This window comes from Neofelis nebulosa, chromosome 3 (genome assembly GCF_028018385.1).
Source record: "Neofelis nebulosa isolate mNeoNeb1 chromosome 3, mNeoNeb1.pri, whole genome shotgun sequence".
NCBI lineage: Eukaryota > Metazoa > Chordata > Mammalia > Carnivora > Felidae > Neofelis > Neofelis nebulosa.
The window spans coordinates 6,882,942-6,904,652 of NC_080784.1; the positions used below are offsets into that span (position 1 = coordinate 6,882,942).

General features: G+C 40.3%; 1 protein-coding gene across 3 annotated transcripts in view; it reads left to right on the forward strand.

Annotated features, from left to right (window-relative positions):
* Window positions 1–21,711, forward strand: part of MCPH1 (microcephalin 1) — a 273,841-nt gene that overhangs the window by 61,390 nt on the left and 190,740 nt on the right. For all 3 annotated transcript variants that reach the window (XR_009258870.1, XM_058719857.1, XM_058719856.1), the window contains exon 9: window positions 4,962–5,071. Coding sequence is in view for 2 of the 3 variants with exons in the window: in XM_058719857.1 (XP_058575840.1) it covers window positions 4,962–5,071 (110 nt within the window). In the remaining variant the exon portion in view is untranslated. The remainder of the gene's footprint in view (window positions 1–4,961; window positions 5,072–21,711) is intronic.

Below are 21,711 nucleotides of genomic sequence, written 5' to 3' on the forward strand. Positions count from 1 at the left end.
CCTTATTATGACTGCTCTTCACCTACTGTGTCCCAGATACTGGGATAAATACAAGGGGAAGTAAGGTTGCTGTAAAGTTCTATCCCTTAAGGAACTAAGACAAGTAGGGAAGATACAGTCAAGATAATCTGTATGCAAGTATCGGGGAATTAAAAAGATGGAGAAATTACTCCCTGTGGGAAAGGCTATATGGTATTAACATTACTTTACATATTAAAATAAATTTTAATGGGGGTGCCTGGGCGGCTCAGTCGGTTGAGCGTCCAACTTTGGCTCAGGTCATGATCTCGCAGGTTGTGAGTTCGACCCCCGCATCAGGCTCTGTGCTGACAGCTCAGAGCCTGGAGCCTGCTTCGGATTCTGTGTCTCCCTCTCTCTCTGCCCCTCCCCCACTTGCATTCTGTCTCTGTCTCTCTCAAAAATAAACATACATTAAAAAAAAATTTTAATAAATTTTAATGATCTTCATAGTGATTATAAAGGAAAAGATTTCACATCTTTTGATGATCATGATTAGATTTGTTTTTGTATTTGTAAAGTGAACTTGATGTTTTTTTTTTTTGTTTTTTTTTTAATTTTTTTTTTCAACGTTTTTTATTTTTATTTTTGGGACAGAGAGAGACAGAGCATGAACGGGGGAGGGGCAGAGAGAGAGGGAGACACAGAATCGGAAACAGGCCCCAGGCTCCAAGCCATCAGCCCAGAGCCTGACGCGGGGCTCGAACTCACGGACCGCGAGATCGTGACCTGGCTGAAGTCGGACGCTTAACCGACTGCGCCACCCAGGCGCCCCGTGAACTTGATGTTTTATTGGACGAAAAAAATATATATGTTCTTTTGTTAGAAACTGTGAGGTTTTTTTTGTGTTGAACACATGAATATTTTGCATGTATCCCAAACCCCAGAAGTCTATATGGAAAGGATTTTTCCTAGGTGTCTTTGAAGGCTCTTTCCACAGTCTTAAGACTTTGCATTCCAGGTTGTTCTTAAGTGACTCATAATATTAAGATTTTAGAGACTCAGAAGAAATTCCCTGGGGGGATATTGTTCAGATTTAGGGGTATGGTTGTACCTGTCCAATATATGGATTCTTGAATCAGAACCAGAAAAGGCTTCAGAAGCCTTTTCATCTTCGATGTAGTTGATTTTGCAGAGTGTTTTGTATCAATACTGAGTGCTTAGATGTACTACTGGTACTAATATTAATTAGTCTTGCGTCTTGGAAGTAGGAAAGTAAAGTTCGCAGGAGGTTAGGTGTTGGAAGTAAGGGTATATCTCTTATTATGCCTCCACCCTGCACACAACAACCACATGGACCAGGTTTCTTCTAAGGAGTTTAATGGTTGTCTCAACATCCATTTTCTCGTCTCTTTCCTTTTCCTAGCACTTAGGTTATATACATTTGTCCTTATGCTGCCTTAGCCTGGTTCTGCCTCCAAAGTGATTTATTTTCACTTAGTATCAAAACCACCTCTTAACCCCGATAGGTGCAGCAGAGGTAGTGACTTAACTCATTCACACGGAGAAGTGAATGAGTTCACTTTCCAACCTTCTTTGGTGTGTTTGTATTTTAATGATACTGTTAACCCAAACAAATTCCCTTTTTTTAATGTTTATTCTATTTTATTTTTTTGAGAGAGAGAGAAAGAACATGCGCGGGAAAGAGTCAGACAAGAGAATCCCAAGCAGGCTCCGTGCTGTCAGCACAGAACCCGATGTAGGACTTGAACTCACCAACCGTGAGATCGTGATCTGAGCCAAAACCAAGAGTCGGACGCTTAACCCACCGAGCCACCCAGGCGCCCTGACCCAAACAAATTTCTAATTGTTGAAATCCGGGCAGTGTAACTTAACAGTAAAAGTTCTGGTCTCTTCTCTCTGTATTTGATCACTTTTTGAAAACTAAGTGAATCACTTGTGTCATGAAGCTGAGATGACAGTGAGGAGAGAGACAGGAGTCTAGGATTTACAACCTTGATACGTAGATGGCTGATAAAACGTTTGTCACACCGGGCCCAGGCTTGTGTTAATTGAAGTTTCTCGGAGACGTTGAAGATAGAGGTCTGTTAGGCAGTTGGGTGTATCAAGCCTCCTGGCAAGAGGCATGGAGTTGGGATCGTTGAGTAGTGGATGACTGTGGGGCGTGCTCAGACCACCCTTGGGAGAGAGAGGAGAGCTGATGACCTCCTTGAGAAACTAGCTTTGGAGCAAATGGCGGGAGCCATGGGGGAGGGGGTCGCGGTGGGTGGGCGGGCAGGAGAGCAGGAAGCTGGGAAGGAAACATGCTGCTGGGCTGTGGAAAGGAATAACAACCCGCCTCTCTCTTCTACCAGCTTTTACAATTACTTTGCACTTTCAGCTGCTTGCGGTTTTTCAGAAACATCCTTAAAGACAACATAGTAGCAACTTGCCATAGCTGAGCTTGTGAAAATGTTCTTTTACATAATCACACAAGAACTCAGATAGGCCTGTTCCCAACTCAGGATGATTTGACTTAATAATCTTCTGACTTTGCTACTGTGTGAAAGCAACACACATTCAGTAGAAACCGTACTTAGAGTTTTGAATTTGCATTGTTCCTGGGGCTGTTGCAGTGTACCGCGAGGATATGCAGTAGGAAACTCTTTGCACACTCTGTTGTGACGTTGGGCGCTGCACAGTGAGCCATAGCCCCCAGGCAGCCACATAATCATGATGGTCAATGGCCATCATGCTGACGGCCACCCCCTCCTACCGCCATTCTCTCTGTCATTTCCAGTACAGTATTCATTAAATTACATGAAAGAGTCAACACATCACTTGCTGTGTGTTAGATACTATTGTCCAGCTGTATGTAGCCTCTTGCTGAGGGTTCTGAGCCTGGTTAGGCTAAGCGTAGCCTAAGCTATGATGTTCTGTAGACTGCGTGTTAAGTGCATTTCGACTTCCAGTTTTTTTCAACTTGCAATGCATTTATCAGGACGTAACCCCATCTTAAGGGGAGGAAGATCTGAACTCGTATCGTTTTGTTGTTATGTGATGTATGAAAATGAAAATGTGTCATTAGCAGTATCAGCCTTAAGTTTTAAAAGTCCGTGATCCATTTTTTTAGATCTTTGTTTACAAAATGCTTCACAGTCTGTTTCTTGGCTAGCACTGAGGCATGTGGCTGTAACAATCTTTTTGACATAGATACTCTAGCAAGCAGCATACTTACTCGTGGTGCAACAACAGGGGTGCATTGACTTCCAAATTATATCTGTAGTCCTCTGCTTTTCTTATTTTCATATACTCTTGCTCTGAGTAAACTTTCGATTTGAATGGTGGATACAAATAATATTCTATTCTAATTACTCATAATCTTAGATCTTAAAAAACATTGTATCCATGTCCTGCCCTAGGCATTAGAAGTTCTCAAAAAGTGGTGGTTGAGTGTCTCGGAAAGTAATGCATAAATAGATAGATACCCTTACCTTCAAAATGAGTGAAAGAAACTTAGCATGGCTGGATCTTAGAGCAGACTGTAAACTGCACAATACATGGCCCACTAATTCATCTCAAGTAACGTCTGTCTGTAGCCTGCCGGGAAAGAAGTGGAATATACCTCAAATACCGAAGATCTTCAAGGAGATTAGTCGGGTCCGCATGTGATTGGTTTCAGTCTCCAAAAGGGATTTAGTATTAGGGTTTAGTACAAAGTGGATCAGAACCTGACCTTAAAACATTTTTAGGGTTCAAGTTGCAAATAACAGTAATTAGTTTGAATTCAAGACAGTATTTAACCATTGTTGTGCATGTGTTTTCACTCAGCTAGAATCCCATTTTTGAAAGACGATTAAAACTTTCAAATCAGACCCTCCAAAGTCAACCGCATCTGTTTTATTAGAGCCTTTTATTTTATTTGAAATATTTGCAAAGCAGTCATTCTCACGTTATATGATTTTTTGCTTCTTATGGCATGTAGATTATTTTTGCCTTATATTCGCTTTCAGTATCGACATTGGTCTGTTGGGTTGTAAGCTTCCTAAGAGAAGGATCAGTGTGCCTCTCCAGTGGGCAACCCCTGATGATTAGGCATTGTTGATAAGAGCATCAATGACTGATGAGTTGGATGATGGTGATGGTGGGTTGTGTGGGATGGCTTACCATCATTTGGCTGTGGCTGGGACATAAGTGTTCCCTAAGCTGCTTTTCGCCTTTTATACGTGTTATCCTGTTGAGACCATAGAAGTGGTAGCTAGTATTCTTTAGTCTTCCTTCCAAATATCAACTAAGTCACATAGTAGGTGAACTATTTTGGGAGGAAAGAGAGGAGAGGAGCACCTTATAAAGTTGTAGCAATTCCAAGTAGTCATTTCACACTTCATTGTGCATTGTGTAGGATTTCTACACTGTTTAGCATCTAATGAAATCAGTTTCACTTGATAAATATCTTTTTGGTTTATGTGTCTTCATGGCAAGATGCTGGTCTAAGGTGGACATTTGTGGGGTATAGAATCATCTGTCACTTGCAGATGGAAACCTAAAGCTTTGTACTGTACTATAGACTTTTCTAGAGTAAATCTGACCCCAGAGCTAAGAATACTTATTTCCTCTAATAGAGAACTACTTTCTTTGGGTTTGTAAAAGTTTACAAGTTGGGAGTTTGAATAGTGCGTACGTAAGGTGTGGGCATACATGTTCTTGCATCACCTGCTGGATGGATGGGATACCGTAGAACTGGTACATTGTCACCTGACAGGCAAAATTATTCCTGACCTTTGAGTTAAGTGAATTCCACTTGGGAGATTGTAGTGGAATAAACTGAGAATTCTAAATAGACCTTCAAAGAGCAAGACGTATGCAGTGTTTATTTAAGAGAATAGTACTTTGGTGTTACCAGTGTGCATAAATTAATTTTTAAATTTTTATTTTGGTTAAGTTGCATTAGTATTCAGTCCGTGTGAAGTTCTAACTAATCTTCAAATCCTCTTGGGTTCCAGGTGTTAAAAACGGACCAGCAAGGCCTGATGTGTTAGATGGCTCATTGGAGGGCTGTCAGGATCTCGCCAGACCTCATGAGAAATCAAAGAAAAGAGGGAGAGGCCAAAAGGTTGGTGTGTGAAAATATTATTTTAAACTTTCCAATGCTACTACCTCATAATGTTCTACTCTGGGTTAATGTCACGTAAACTAGTCTGTCCAGCTTGTGCTTTATTTAAACCATTAATTATACAGATGGATGTTGGAAAACTCTGGCAGTAAAAATGAGAGCGTTGGTTACATTCAGGAAAGAGAGCTAATGTTGTCGAAGAAGCTTTGCCACCACTTTGCCAATGCATTTCTTGCTTGTGAAAATGCCAACAGCTTCTCTCAGGCTGAGGGTGTGGGGTGTGCCAACAATTGATGTTTTATGCTGTGAATCAACATTCACGAGGCAGGAGGGGAAGAATCCAAAACATAATTCATTTGTGAGCTAATCAGGGTTTGATTGGAAGCCATCGGAGTGAAAGGTTCTCGTTCTTTTGTGCTTCAGCTGTAGAACCCAGCTTCTGCTCTGTGTACAGCTTTCTCATCACGCTGTTTGCTGGGATGAATGATGTAAGGAGGGTTTAAAATGTCTCGATTCTTCAGCATCTGCTCTTTTGGCTTAAATTTAAAACTAGTCAGTCATTATCTTATGCCTCATGTATAGTGAAACCTGGTTTCCACACGATAGGAAAACTGTCCTGATAAACAAGTAACGAATTGAAAAGAAGCAGCGATAGCCCATAGGGTGCATAGAGGCATCCCAATATTGAGGCCAAACACGAGGGACGAATTCGACCCAAGGAATAGAAACAGTGATGTTTTCCTTATATTGGTAATGGTTAAAGAAGTTTCAAACTACACAGGTTCCATGAAAGTCTGGTATAAGTGGTAGAAACTTTGTTTTCTTTACTGATGCTTTCTGGTTTGTCTCAGAAAAAAAAAAAGAAAAGAAATGGACTCCCCAAACAGAAAGGAACCACACGACTGGTAGAGAGAACAATAGACTTGTAGGGAGAGAAGTTGTCGAGGTCGTCTCGCGTGCATGTGAGTAGTGGATGTGACACCACACATCTGGCTCCCTGAGCTCTGGCTGTAGCCACTGTCCCTGCACCTGTTACAACTTTTTGTACCTGCCCCAACGTGTTGCCTCCTGTGACTGTGCCTTCGTAGGGAGCTGGTGGCTCTGTGGCTGCATTTATGTTTGTTTCCCTGCGTCCTTATCTCCTTCCTAATTGTGGCAGGGCCATTAACCTTTTCCTTTTGGGGAAAAGCACCTTTTGACGTTTATTCAACTGATATTTATTGACGCATGCACTAGTATTTATGCCCTGTTCCTTCGGAAGTGTTCCATGGCAATCTCTGTACGCCCGTATGTTAGACCACCACACTTTATGATACTGGTTACCGACATTTTACTCTTCCATGGATATCTTGTTAGAGAAAGATAACCCATCTTTACTTGGTACCTACTTATCTCTTTTTTTTTTTTTTTTTTTAATGTGTTTTATTTATTTTTGAGACAGGGAGAGACAGAGCATGAGCAGGGGAGGGGCAGAGAGAGACGGAGACACAGAATCCGAAGCAGACTCCAGGCTCTGAGCTGTCAGCACAGAGCCCGACCCAGGGCTTGAACTCGCAAACTGCGAGATCATGACCTGAGTCGAAGTCAGACGCTCACCCGACTGAGCCACCCAGGCGCCCCCCTACTCATCTCTTACTCGGTATTAGGCCTGCATTTAAAAAAAACAAACAAACAAAAAAACCCCGTAAAAGTGCCCAGTAAATGTTGGTTACCTATTACCATAATAATACTTCACCCCCTGTCTGATCCCAGGTTTCACTTCCTTATTTGCCCACTATGGAAGTTAATATTTCAGACATCTGACCTTGCCTGGCTCCTACCTGCTGATCACCTTACCTCGCGAACGGGGGCTGTTGGAGAACGTGGGGTTGAGACATGCATGCTGGGTGGGAGCCTTGTCCCTTTGGTTCTCACAAAGCCTCTCGCTTTAAACCACACCTGTGTGACTTCCCTCCCAGCGTTATTGTGTGTGAGGGATAAGTGCCACACAAGTGGTGAATGTCAGGTAGCGTCACTGTCATGGGTGTTAATAAAACAAGTAAGTGGTCACAAGGGGAAACAAAATACAGAATGATATATGCATTTCTTCAACTGACAGGCTCAGGAACAAAAATAGTTTAGTACGTTTACTTACGCTACTCGTTCATGCTTGTTCCAACTTTTGTTTTGAAAATCTTTATTTTGGGGGCGCCTGGGTGGCTCAGTCGGTTAAGCATCTGATTTCAACTCAGGTCATGATCTCACAGTCTGTGAGTTCGAGCCCCGTGTCGGGCTCTGTGCTGACAGCTCAGAGCCTGGAGCCTGCTTCGGATTCTGTGTCTCCCTCTCTCTCTGACCCTCCCTTATTCATGCTCTGTCTCTCTCTGTCTCAAAAATAAATGTTAAAAAAGAAAATCTTTATTTTTTATATAATTTTTAAAAAATTTATATTTTGAAAAAAAAATTGTATTTTGGTCTTTTTTTATTGAAGAAAAGTTGACACACAATGTTTATTTCCCTGAAGCATTAGTTCCAGGTGTACCGCATGGTGATTTGACACATCTACACCTTATGCTGTGCTCGCCTAGCTACTGCCGGTCACCACACAAGACTACTAGCTACCGTTGCTTCTATTCCCTGAACTACACCTTTCGACCCTGTGACCTACTCCTTTCATAATGGGAAGCCTGTATCTCCCACTCTCCTTCACCCATTTTGCCTGTCTCCCACCTTCTCCCCTTTAGCAGCCACCTGTTTGTTCTCTGTATTTATGGGTCCGTTTCTGCTTTTGTTTGTTTAGTTAATTTTGATTTTTAGATTCCACATATAATTGAAATCATATGGTATTTGTCTTTGTCTGACTTATTTCATTTAACATCATACTCTTTAGATTGAACCATGTTGTTGCAAATGGCAAGATGTCATTCTTTTTTATGCCTGAGTAATATACCATTTGTGTGTGTGTGTGTGTGTGTGTGTGTGTGTGTGTGTATACACACAGACCATATCTTCTTTATACATTCATCTATCAATGACGTTTGGATTGCTTCCATAATTTGGCTATTGTAAATCATGCTGCAATAAACCTAGGGATGCATAAATCTTTTCAAGTTAGTGTTTCTGGGTTTTTTCTTTGGGGGGGGGTGGTAAATACTAGATCATATGATATTTCTATTTTTTAATTTTTCGAGGAACCTCCATACTGTTTTCCATAGTGGTTGCACTACTTTGCATCCACTGTGCAAGAGGATTCCTTTTTTTCTCACATGTTTGCCAACACTTGTTGTTTCTTCTCTTTTTGATTCTAGCCATCTGACAGGTGTGAGGTGATATCTCCTTGTGGTTTTGATTTGCATTTCCCTGATGATGAGAGTGTTCTTATATGGTCATCTGTATGTCTTTGGAGAAATGTCTATTCGGGTCCTCTTCTGTTTTTAAATTGGATTATCATTATTGTTTTTTGATGTTGAGTCGTGTAAGTTATTTATATGTTTGGATATTAATCCCTTATCAGATATATCATTTGGAAATATCTTCTCCCATTCAGTAGGTTGCCTTTTCACTTTGTTGATCAATGCCTTTGCTACATAAAAGCTTTTATTTGGGTGCAGTCTCATTAGATTATTTTTGCTTTTGTTTCCCTTGCCTTAGGAGACATATCTAAAAAAATGTTGCCATGGCCAGTATCAGAGAAATTACTGCCTATGTTTTCTTCTAGGAGTTTTATCATTTCAGGTCTCACGTTTAGGTCTTTAATCCATTTTGAGTTTATTTTGGTGTATGTGTGTTAGAAGGTGGTCCAATTTCATTTTTTTGCAAGTAACTATCCAGTTTTCCCAGCACCGTTTATTGAAAATACTGCTTTTACCTCACTGTGTATTCTTTCCTCTTTTGTTGTAGATTAATTGACCTTATAAGTGTGGGTGTATATCTAGGTCCCTTATCCTTTCCTTTGGATTTATGTGTCTATTTTTGTACTAGTACCATTCTGTTTTTATTATTATAGTTTAGTAGTATACCTTGATATTTGGGATTGTGATAGCTCCAACTTTGTTCTTTCTCAAGATTGCTTTGTTTATTTGGGGTCTTTTTTGATTCTATACAAAATTTAGGATTATTTGTTCTACTTCTGTGAAAAATGCTATTGGTATTTTGATAGAAATTTCATTGTATCTATATTGCTTTGGGTACTGTGGACATTTTAACAATATTCTATCCATGAGCATGGTATATTTTTCCATTTACTTATGTTTTCAATTTCTTTTTTTTTTTAATTTTTTAATGTTTATTTTTGAGAGAAAAGAGAGCACAAGCAGGGGAGGGGCAGAGAGAGACAGAAAAACAGAATCTCTGAGCTGTCAGCACAGAGCCCAATGTGGAGCTTAACTCATGAGCTGTGAGATCATAACCTGAGCAGAAGTCAGATGCCCAACCGACTGAGCCACCCAGGTGCCCTGTCTTCAATTTCTTTCATCAGTGTTTTATAGATTTTGGAGTATAGATCTTTCACCTCCTTGGCTAAGTTTATTCCTAGGTATTTTATTCTTTTTGGTGCAGTTATAAATGGGATTGTTTTCTTCATTTCTCTTTCTGATACTTCTTAATTAGTATATAGAAATGAAACTGAGTTTTGTGTATTAGTTTTGTATCCTGCAACTTTACTGAATTCGTTTATTACATCTAAAATTTTTTGGTGGAGTCTTTAGGGTTGCCTGTGTATTGTATAATGTCATCTATAAATAGCAACAATTGTACTTTTTCCTTACTACTTAGGATGACTTTTACTTCTTTTTCTTGTCTGATTGCTGTGTCACGGACTTCCAGTACTATGTTGAATGAAAGTAATGAGAGAGGACTTCTTTGTCTTGTTTCTAACCTTAGATAAAAAGCTCTCAGTTTTTCACCATTGAGTATGATGTTAGCTGTGGATTTGTCCTTTATGGCCTTTATTATGTTGAGGTATGTTTCCTCTAAACCCATTTTGTTGAGAGTTTTTATCATGAATGGATGTTCATTTTGTCAAATGCTTTTACTACATCTATTGAGATGATCGTATGGTTTTTATTCTTTTTGTTGTTTTTAATGTGGTTTATCATCATGTTGATTGGTTTGCAAATACAAAACCATCCTTACATCCCCAGAATAAATCCCACTCGATCATGGGGAATAATCCTTTTAATGTATTATTGAATTTGATTTGCTAATATTTTGTTGAGAATTTTTGCATCTGTGTTCATCAGGGATACTGCCCCATAGTTTCCTTTTTCTGTAGTATCTTTGCATTTGGTATGAGAGTAATTCAGGTTTCATAGAATGTATTTGGAAGCTTTCATTCCTCTTTTATTTTTTAGAGTAGTTTGAGGAGAATAGGTATTAACTGTTCTTTAAAGCTTTGGTAGAATTTACCTGTGAATCTATCCAGTGCTCGACTTTAGTTTATTGGGAGTTTTTTGATTATTAGTTTAATTTCATTACTAGTAATTGATCTGTTTAGATTTTCTTCTTCTAGATTCAGTTTTGGAAGGTTATATGTTCCTAGAAATTTACCCATTTCTTCTATATTGTCCAGTTTATTGGTATTATTTCTCGTAGTAGTCTCCTATAATCCTTTCTGTTTCTATGGTGTGGTCGTTACTTCTCTTGCATTGGTGACTTTTTTTATTTGGGTCCTCTCTCTTTTTTACTTGGTGAGTCTTGCTAAAGTTTTATCAATTTTGTTAAGTTTTTCAAAGAACCAGCTTTTGTTTTTATTAATCGTTTCTATTTTTTAGTTTTCTATTTTATTTATTTCTGCTCAGATCTTTATTATTTCCTTCCTCACACTAACTTTTAGCTATGTTTGATTATTTTCTAGTTCCTTTAGGTGTAAGTTTTGATTCTTTATTTGACATTTTTCTTATTTCTTAAGATGGGCCTGTATCACTATATATTTCTCTCTTAGAACTCCTTTTGCTTCATTCCAAAGGTTTTAGACCATTGTGTTTTCATTTTCATTTGTCTCCATTTATTTTTTTATTTCCTCTTCAATTTTTTGTTTGACCCATTGGTTGTTTAATAGCATATGTGTGTTTTTTTCCCAGTTTTTTTTTTCTTGTAATTGATTTTTAGTTTTATACTATTGTAGTCAGAAAAGATGCATGGTATGATTTTGGTCGTCTTAAATTTATTGAGACTTTTTTGTGACCTAACATGTGATCTTTCTTGGAGAATGGGCCATGTGGACTTAGAAAGAATGTGTATTCTATTGTTTCTGGATAGAATGCTCTGTATATACCTTTTAAGATCATCTGGTCTAATGTGTTTTCTTATTGATTTTCTGCCTAGATGATCTATCCATTGATGTAAGTGGGGTGTTAAAGTCCTTATTATTATATTACTGTCTATTTCTCTCTTTAAGTCTGTTAATACTTGTTTTATGTATTTATGTGCTCCTATAATGGGTGTGTATATATTTACACTTGATATTTTCTTGTTGGGTTGTTCCCTTTATCATTATGTAATGGCCTTCTTTGTCTCTTGTTACAGTCTTTGTTTTAAAGTCTATTTTGTCTGATATAAGTATTGGTACCCTGGCTTTTTTTTTGTTCCATTTCCATTTGCATGGGATGTCTTTTTCCATCCTTTCAGTTTCTGTCTGTATATGTCTTTAGGTCTGAAGTGAATCTCTTGTAGGGAGACTGTAGGTGGGTCTTATTTTTTTAATCCATTCTGTCACTCTATGTTTTTTGATTGGAGCATTTAGACCATTTACACTTAATTATTGATACTTACATACTAATTGCCATTTTGTTCATTGTTTTCTAGTTGTTTTTGTAGATTTTCTCTATTCCCTTCTTCTCTTTCTCTCTTTCCTTGTGATTGATGACTTTCTTTAGTGTTATGCTTTACTGTCTTAATTTTTTGTTTTTCTATTATAGGTTTTGGTTTTATGGTTACCATGAAATTCATATATAACATTCTAAGTATATAGCAGTCTGTATTAAGTTAATGATCACTTAGGTTTGACCACTTTCTAAAAGAACTTTATTTTTGTTACTCTTCTCCATGTTTCATGTATATGTTATCATATTTTATATCTTTTTATTTGTGAGTCTCCTAAACTAATTTTCTAGATCATTGATTTTACTACTTAGGTCTTTTAACCTTTAACCTTCATACTAGCTTTATAAGTGATTGCCTTTACTGTGTGTTTGCTTTTACTCATGAAATGTCTTCCTTTCCTGATTTTCTTCTAATTGTGGCCTTTCCTTTTCCATTTAAAGAAATCCTTTTAACACTTCCTGTAAGGCCAGTTTGGTGGTGGTAAGCTCCTTTAACTTTTAATTGTCTGGGAATCTCTGTATCTCTTCTTTAATTCTGAATGTTAACCTTGCTGGGTAGAGTATTCTTCATGGTAGTTTTTTCCTTTGAGTGCTTCAAATGTATCATGCCATTCCTTCTGGGCTGCAAATTTTCTGCTGAAAAATTAGTTGATAGCTTTATGGGGTTTCCCTTGTATGTTTCTAGCTTCTTCTCTCTTGCTGGTTTTAAAATGATCTCTTTATCTTTAATCTTTGGCATTTTTATTATTGTCATGGTGTGGACTTCCTTGGATTCATCTTCACAGGACCAACTCTGTGCTTCCTGAACTTTGATATCTGTTTTCTTCCCCAGGTTAGGGAAGTTTTCACTTATTTCTTCAAGTAATTTTTTTTTCCCTTTTCTCTCTCTCGTCTCCTTCTGGGATCCCTATCTTGCAAAAGTGTTTGATTGAAGTTGTCCAGGAGATTCTTGAACCTGTCCTCATCTTTTACTTATTATTTTCTTTTTGCTGTTGAAGTTGGAAGTTTTCCATTACCCTGTCTTCCTGATCACTGATGTGTTCCTCTGCATCCTCTAAAATCTACCATTGATTCTCTCTACTGTACTGTTTATTTTGGTTATGTATTCTTCAGCTCTGATTTGCTCTATTTGATGTTTGCTGTCTCCTTGTTGAAGTTCCTGATATGTTCATCCACTCTTCTCTGTATTATGGTGAGCATTTTTATGACCATTACTTCCAACTCTTTATCAGGTAGATTGGTTATCTCTATTTCATTTAGTTCTTTTTCTGAGTTTTTTCTTGTTCTTTTGTTTAGAGCCTATTCCTCTGTCTCCCCATTTCACATGACTTTCTGTGTGTTTGTTTCTATGAATTAGGTGGGAGAGGCGCTTCTAAACTTGAAAGAATGATCTAGTGTTTGGTCGTCCCTGTGTAGGCTATATGTGCCTGGTAACTTTGGCTGGCTGGCTTGAGCTGTGGCTGGCATGGACTGGGGGTCTTGAGGCACTCTGTGCTTGGGGCTGGCCTAGTTGGATGGCCGGAGCTAAAGTGGGTGTGGTCCAGGACTGTCCCAGGTATGTCTGCACACAGAATACCCTTCTAGGACAGCTGAAGCTGAAGTGGGTGCATGCCATGATGTACCAGGGTGCTCAGCACAGGCAGCACCCTAGTAGGGTGGCCGGGGCTGCGGCAGGTGTGGGCTGGGGTGGCCCAGATTTTTCTGTGCCAAGAGTGCCCTAGCACATCATCTAGAGCTAGAGTAAGGGCCTGGAGTGTTCTGGGTGCTTTGTGCCCATATCACTTTGGTGAGATGGCTGGAGCTATAGTGAGTGCTGACTAGGGATGTCTCAGTGTGTGCTGCCCTGGGGCCACCCAGGTGGGACGGCTTGGCCCTGGTGTGGGTTAGCGGCCTGGGGGCCATTGAGGTGGTAGGCTGGCTAGGGTGCCAGACCCTGCTCCCATCTGTGCTGTCAAGGTGGAGAGGGGATAGAACTTTTCGAGTTTTCTGCCAAAATTATTAATCTTGTCTTTTATTTCTTTAAGCACTGTAGACATATTTATTTTGAAGTCTCTACCAGATAACTCCATTTTCTGGCTACATTTAGTTTCTTTGTTTTCTGTTGTTTTTCTTTGTTTTCAGTCTTGTGTTCTTCTAATGTGCCTGGCTACTTTTGGTTGATCTTCTTTTTTTTAAAATTTTTTTTTTTCAACGTTTTTTATTTATTTTTGGGACAGAGAGAGACAGAGCATGAACGGGGGAGGGGCAGAGAGAGAGGGAGACGCAGAATCGGAAACAGGCTCCAGGCTCCGAGCCTTCAGCCCAGAGCCTGACGCGGGGCTCGAACTCACGGACTGCGAGATCGTGACCTGGCTGAAGTCGGACGCTTAACCGACTGCGCCACCCAGGCGCCCCTACTTTTGGTTGATCTTCTTATAAAGAATTGAGATTATTTGAAGTTGAACTTCTAACTATGAGGCCAACTACCTGCCAGGGGAAAATGGCCTTCAGATGCTGGTTCAACTCTGAAGGTGTCTCTTTCTATAATTCACTGTTGTACCAGGTCAGCTGTGTTTTCAAATAGCAGATGTTTGCCTGTTTGCTTGTATTTTGTCAGCTTTACTGATTATTCACAGTGGGCAGATTGTTCTGAACTGCTCACTCTACCATTCCTGAAAATGAGTGAATTTTAACAGCCATTAAACACAACAACAACAACAACAACAACAACAAACCTGTTGTAAGTAGAGACAGGATAAATCCTACTCTGAGAAAAGAGCAGTGAGAGACTAAATGAACAGAAAGGATTTTTAAGATGAACATTCAAGTCAGTGCTTGCAAAAGACACACGAAAACACCTCTTAAATAATGAAAACAAAAATAATTCAATAAAGAATTTTAGAACCTCAGAACAATAAATTTCATTGGAAGTTTTTGGTTTAGTACCCATTTTTAGTGGGAGAAGTCACTTTTTAAATCAGTGGGAAACTGGGGCGCCTGGGTGGCGCAGTCAGTTAAGCGTCCGACTTCAGCCAGGTCACGATCTCCCGGTCCGTGAGTTCGAGCCCCGCGTCAGGCTCTGGGCTGACGGCTCAGAGCCTGGAGCCTGTTTCCGATTCTGTGTCTCCCTCTCTCTCTGTCCCTCCCCCGTTCATGCTCTGTCTCTCTCTGTCCCAAAAATAAATAAACGTTGAAAAAAAAATTAAAAAAAAAATCAGTGGGAAACTATCTTTTGTAGATTTATTACTTTAAATATGTTTATAAATTTGTTAAACCGTTTTTTATTTTGAGAATCCAGTTAAGCAATCTCTCATTACCTCTCTAGTCTTACAATATGTAGGTTATTGACAAGGAGACGTATTTCTCCATCTGAAAAGATGGGAGAAATATAACATGCTAAAACCAATCTTAATCTGTTTTCTCTGTTGTTTGTTTAGCATTGTCAAACATAGATTCTGAAGAAGCTAAATGTAAGATGAATGCTAGTACTGTGGTAAACATATATGACATTCTTTTTTTCAAAGCTTTTTGGTTATTCTGACTACTAGAATAAAGTGTGTCTACTTAGAATGTTTGTTGTTGTTGTTGTTGTTGTTTTTCAATGGCTGTTAAAATGTACCCATTATTTTCAGGAATGGTAGAATGAGCAGTTCAGAACAACCTCCCTATTGTGAATAATCCATAAAGCTGACAAGATACAAGCAAACAAACAAACATCAGCCATTTGACAGAATGACTACTTCTGTCATTTTTCTTTTTGTTGTTTAAAATATTGATTATTATCCTCAGCAAAATTTTTCTTGTTTTTTAAATGTTTATTTATTTTGAGAGAAGGAGAGAAAGAGTGTGACCGGTGGGGGGGGGGGGATGGCTAGAGAACGATAGAGAGAGGATCCCAGGCAGGCTCCACGCTGTCAGCACAGAGCCCAATGCGGGGCTTGATCTCCCAAACTGCGAGATCCTGACCTGAGCCCAAATCAAGAGTTGGATGCGTAAGTGACTGAGCCACGCAGGCGCCCCACAAAATGTTTCAAGGTAAGTCATCAACTGGATGGCTTTTCACAAGTGGCTGTGTTTTAAAACCTCATTTCAGAGCCACCTCTTCCCATGAGAGGGAAAGCTGGGGTCAAAGCACAGAAATGGTTATAGTGGCTTTTGTAAGCTTGGAGGCTAGAGGGAAATGAAGGCCCAATACCTCAGATTATACAAGCATACTCATGTTGACAGTGGTAGAAGGAGGAGATGAAGGAGAAGAAGGAGGAGGAGGAGGAGAGGGAGGAGAATAAGAGGAAGAAGAGGACGAAGAAGAGGAGGAAGAGGAGGAGGAGGAAGGAGAAAAGACACTACACACCAGATTAAATGCTTTAATTTCTACACGTTTCTAAAATAGAATAGAGAACAGATGATGAATCATAGCTTGTGTATGTTCTAATAATCGCTTGTTCTCACATTTTTACCAGGGTATGGTCCCTTTAGGACACAGACTGTGTCCTATTCATCTCTTAATACTCAGTACCACATACAAAATAGGTGTTCAGTAAGGATTTGCCGAGTAAATAAGGGTTGCCTTCATTTTCCTTCTGCTTCTCATTTTAGAGCTAGTGTGAGTGAGCAGGGGGAGGGGCAGAGAGAGGGAGGGAGAGAGAGAATCTCCATGCCCAGCGTGGAGCCCGACACAGGGCTCGGTCCCACAACCGTGGGATCATGACCTGAGCCGAAATCACGAGATGGACGCTCAACCAACTGAGCCACCCAGGCACCCCAACCCCTTCTTTTTGAGTAAACATGTTAGACCATTTCTGGTGCCTTTAGCTATCACACAGTATCATAAGCATCATGACGTGCCTCATCTGGTTTTGAATAGTCTTCCTAAACTTGTAGGGTGGTTTTGTATCAGTGAAAGCAGGAAGGTCTTGCACTGTAGCACATTTTTGCTAAAAGTGTTGATTCCTGAGCTAGACTACCTGCGTTCAAATCCCGGCTCTGTTCCGTGTTGGTTCTATCGTGTCGAATTAGTTACTTCATATTTCTGTGCCTCTGCCTCCTCCTACGTAAAACAGGTATAAGAGTAATGTCAATCTCAAAATTTTTATGCTAATTAAATGTGTTGAAATACGCAGATGATGTCTGATACGTAGAGGCACTCATTAAATGTTAGCTAGTTTTTCCAGCACAAATGTGGGTGACAATTATGCCCACATATTGACTGTCCCTAGTTTTGAAGCTGTAACTCAGAGTAGACTGGGTCTCTGTCCCTCTCCTAGCTCACTTTCCTACCCCCGACAGAGTGTGAACAGGGGAGGAATGGAGTGAGGGAGACACAGAATCCAAAGCAAGCTCCAGGCTTTGAGCTGTCAGCACAGAGTCCGACGCGAGGCTCAAACCCATGAGCTGTGGGATCATGACCTGAGCCGAAGTCGGAAGTTTAATTGACTGAGCCACCCAGGTGCCCCTTGGCATATTTTTTAAAAGCTCCTACATGGTTCTGAAATGATGGCCACCTGCCTAGGTGAGAACCTCTGTTAGATGGGGCTACATGTCTTTGGGCCTTTAGTGTGAAATCATCCCCTGTCACCCTCACCCAGGGGGCTAGAAGCATGGGTTTTACAGTCAGTGATTTGCATTTTGGTGATTTGTTTCCTCTGAGTTACCAACAAATACTTTGCTTGCTTTTCTTTTCTTTCTTTTCTTCTTCTTTCTTTTTCTTTCTTTTTTCTTTATTTTTTTCTTTTTTTTCTTCTCTTTCTTCTTTCCTTCCTTCCCCCTCCTTTCTTTCTTTCTTATTTCTTTCTTTCTTCCTATCTTTTTTCTTTCTTTCTTTCTGTATGTCTTTTTTCTTTCTGTCTCCTTTCTTTCCTTCTTCTTTCCTTCCTTCCTTTTTCTTTCTTTCTTTCTTTCTTTCTTTCTTTCTTTCTTTCTTTCTTTCTTTCTTTCTTTCTTCTTCTCCTTCCTTCCTTCCTTCCTTCCTTCCCCCCTCCTTTCTTTCTCTTTTTCTTTCCTTCTTTCTTTCTTTCTCTTTCCTTCTTTCTTTCTTTCTCTTTTTCTTTTTCTTTCTTTTTTTTCTTCTTCCTTTTTTCTGTTTCCTTCTGTCTTTTTTCTTTTTTCTTTCTTCCTTTTTCCTTCCTTCCTTCCTTCCTTCCTTCCTTCCTTCCTTCCTTCCTTCCTTCCTTCCTTCCTTCCTATTGTCCTTAGAACCATCTGAACATAACTGAGATGTACCAGTGAACCTATGTAAGCTGCATGCAATGTGCTCAGTGTTACTACCAAGAGCTGCTCTTCTTGGATGCTATGACCTCTTTTTAGATGGATTCTCCTATTTTGCTGTCACATGCAGGTGCTAGATAGAGTGTTTCCGAGAGCTCTGACGATGCCTTTGTTGTGGAGGTGGTAGATTTGGAATTGTAGCTCATTGTCTGACTTCTCTAAAGAAGGCAGCTTACAGTGGAGAGAAGGTAGAAGGATATCGGTGCAGGATGGGATGAAGAGAGGACTTAAAGTGCAGTTTAGACAGGCTGTCCAGGGACAGGGAACGAGAGAGCTGGAGAGACATCGAAGCCCTCTTGAATAAAGAAAATGAGCTGTTTGAGCCACTTTTTGTTGAAAATGGATCACTTTTTCTAATAGTGTGTCTCCTCCAAGAGGCCCCCTGCATGAGTGCTTCACTGCTCTACTGGAGACTCTTGACATTTTATGAATGCACTTTTACAATTTGCAGTGAATTCCGGGGCTTTGGCTGTTTGCCACCAGATAGTGCACTTGGCTGGAAGCATATAATCTCGCGGGTTGTTTTGTTTTTAAGTTTAACTTTCAAGTTGAAATAGCAGTGACTCATCCAAATGACAGGTGATATTTATTTTGTTTCTTGAAAATTCAGCACGCGTATGTTGTTATTACTCGCTTAGGGGAATTGCCACACTTCCTCGAGGATGACACCCTTTATGAATGTCCCCATAAATAATTACCCATTGTTCAGACCTGCTGTATGCGGTAAGATAGGGCCTCATGTCCTGTGTAGGGCTTTGGAGGGCAGACCCTTTGATAGGTGAGTTTACAGAGATTGCAGGTGTCCCCGATTTCTAACGCAGGTGTATAAATGATCTGTAATGGCTTGGATATCTCACTCTTGGCACAGTGTACCCAGAGGTGGCGGTGGTAGGAATGCACCCATTATGACAGGTGTCGCCGCCCCCCCCCCCCCCCCCCCCCCCGCAGCAGGTGTTAACTTTGCAAAGCCGACAACCAGCTGCCTTGCGATGGTGGTGTGGCAATGCTTTCAGCTCCATGAGCATGTTATTATTATTTTTCCTTGTTATAGGAGAAACAATATTTATATAAAAACATTTAAAAAGAAGCTTCAAAGAGTGCCACCTTTTGTTTAATGTGTTTTCTGCGTTCAATCCAGAATGACTGATTCTGCATGCATTATAAAAATGTGTGCTTTGTTTTGCACTGGAGGTCGTGACAGTGAGGGACAGTCAGGATGGCTCCAAATCATATCCTCCTGCACCATCTGTGGTCACCAGGGACTGTGTAATGGTAGAGGCCAGCATAGTGCTCTCCCCACCGGGAGAGGTCTGGGAGACACTTGATGGGGACACTTGAAGAATTGTGCTTATGGTCTGCCTGTAAGCATCTTATATGCCGGGCAAACAAGAGATGCGCTTTCCAGATGCAAACGGTTAGAAACAGTTTCTAAGGGAGGCTTGGTAACAACACCAAATGATAGTAAACCGGGGTAGCTTCAACCTAAGTTGAGCAATAATCAGATTAACCTCTTTCAGATATGCAGAAATGCCAGCAAAGTAATTTGCTGAAGTAGCAAATCTGAATCTTTGTGTTTAAAAAACAACAAAAAAAGCAACCAAATGGATTCTTGTGAGTACCGGAAGCTGCCGATGAGTGAAACACGCACAGTCCTGTGTCCCTAGTGAAAATGCTTTCTCTGTGCCGCGCAGCCAGGCTGGTGCATACGTGTTCGTGCCTTCCTGCCACCTCTCTGCCTCCACCTCCCCCCCACCCCCCACATCCACTCTACCCTCAGACCATTAGTCCAGGCTAATTACGCTCATTCTGGTCCTCTTACCAGTAATTAGTTTGGGAATATGACTCACTTCTGCCCAATGAGATGCAAAGGGAAGTCTTACTGGGAGGTTTCTGGAAAAAAAAAAGTGTTTTCTCACTCGAGATAGCCCTGGGAAGAAATGCTTCCCTGCTCCTCAGACCTTTGTTATGGCTGGATGTATCTCCTGGAACTGCTGTGGCCTCGGGATGAAGCCAAAGACAGAACCAAAGAGAGGAAGCAGGGGGAGGCCTGCAGATCTTACGGCTTGTTTCCACTGACATCAGAGAGATGTGTGAACGGGGGACAAGCTGTCTCATTTGTTATGCTCCTAGGATCAGCTAGATCATTCGCACAGAGAAATGCATAGCTGCACACGTTTGTCCAAAAAGGCTAGGTTTCACTGTAAATGTGGGTGGTTTCCCCAAGCAGGTTTTTCTTGTCTTCTCTGGAGGAACGATCATCCTCTCTACCTCGTAAGATATTTATTACTGCTCCTTTTGTCAAGTCTATTCAAATCTTTTGTACTCATTTTTAAAGTTAGTCCTTTCCAAATATTATTAGGGATATAAATTAATGGATATTATTATCCCAGGATACTTTAGTCGCTTAAAAAAAAAAAAAGAAAAAGAAGAAGAAATAAAAACAGCATTATTGAGAAGGAAAGGGGTTAAATTAGAAGTGTGACAGATAAAACCACAACTCATAATCAATGAGGCATTCTTATGGACTTTGTTAAAAAAATAAAATATGAGGCATTTCACATAGATTTTGGCATGTGCTTTTGTGGCTTTTGGACATGAGTTAAGATTTAGTTAATGTATCAGTGATGAGTCTATGTAGGGAAATAATATAATATACAATGGCTGTCAAACCACAGCAGTTTGGTCTGGAGCTGCGCTTCGATTCTGGTCTTCATTAAGAGTGATTTTCCAATTTTTGAAAACTTTTCTTTTTTTTTGGAGTTAAGTGGTTTTATTTTTCTGGATAAACGTCTTCCTCTTTTTATTTTTTAAGTAAATCCACTGGCCATGATCTGTTTATGCTCATTTAAAAAAAGGCACTGACATCTTTCCCAGCATCGATCAGGTTGTGGCTTTTTTTTTCTTTTGTTTTTGTTTTTTGTTTTTGTTTTGTTTTTTTACTGTGTCATTCCAGTTTTTTTGAGTGAGGATTTAACACATTGCAGCAAAATTCCTAGGACACTAGGAATCAGAGACAGCTGAGGAGGGTGGCAGTCTGCCATGCGACCCCTGTGGGTCAAGGACAGAGGCGTGTGCCTTTGATTTGAAATAACAGCACCAGTGTGGAAATCCCATGGATTTCCCTGTTCCCCCAAATCTACCCCATTTGTTTCCTAAGGGCAAGGTTTAGTGAGCTTTGGGTTATATTCGGAGAAGTTGGTGGAAGGAGCTTCTGTCCCTCCCTGGAACTTAAGTATGTTGAGCAAGTTTCTCTCAAAGGTCACACCAAAGAATTCAGGCCCCGAAGCCCATCTTTGTGTCCCCAGCGACTATCTCGGTTCTGCAGGTGGCAGACTGTGACTAGGACCAGCCCTCCCCTCCCCTGCCCTCCCTCATGCCCTATAGGTCCCCTCCCCCCACCACATACTGTGTGGACTCATAGATGCGTATGTTACTTGCCAGTTTGTAATACGTTGCTGTCACCTGTTTGGGGAGGAGGATGCAGAGATTGTCCCAGATTTAGCCCGTGCAAGCACTCCTTCAAGCTGCCCTTCTGACACACTCTGTTCTTCTTTGAACAATTCGTCTTCTGTAGAAGGCGAAGATGTTCTCCGCTCA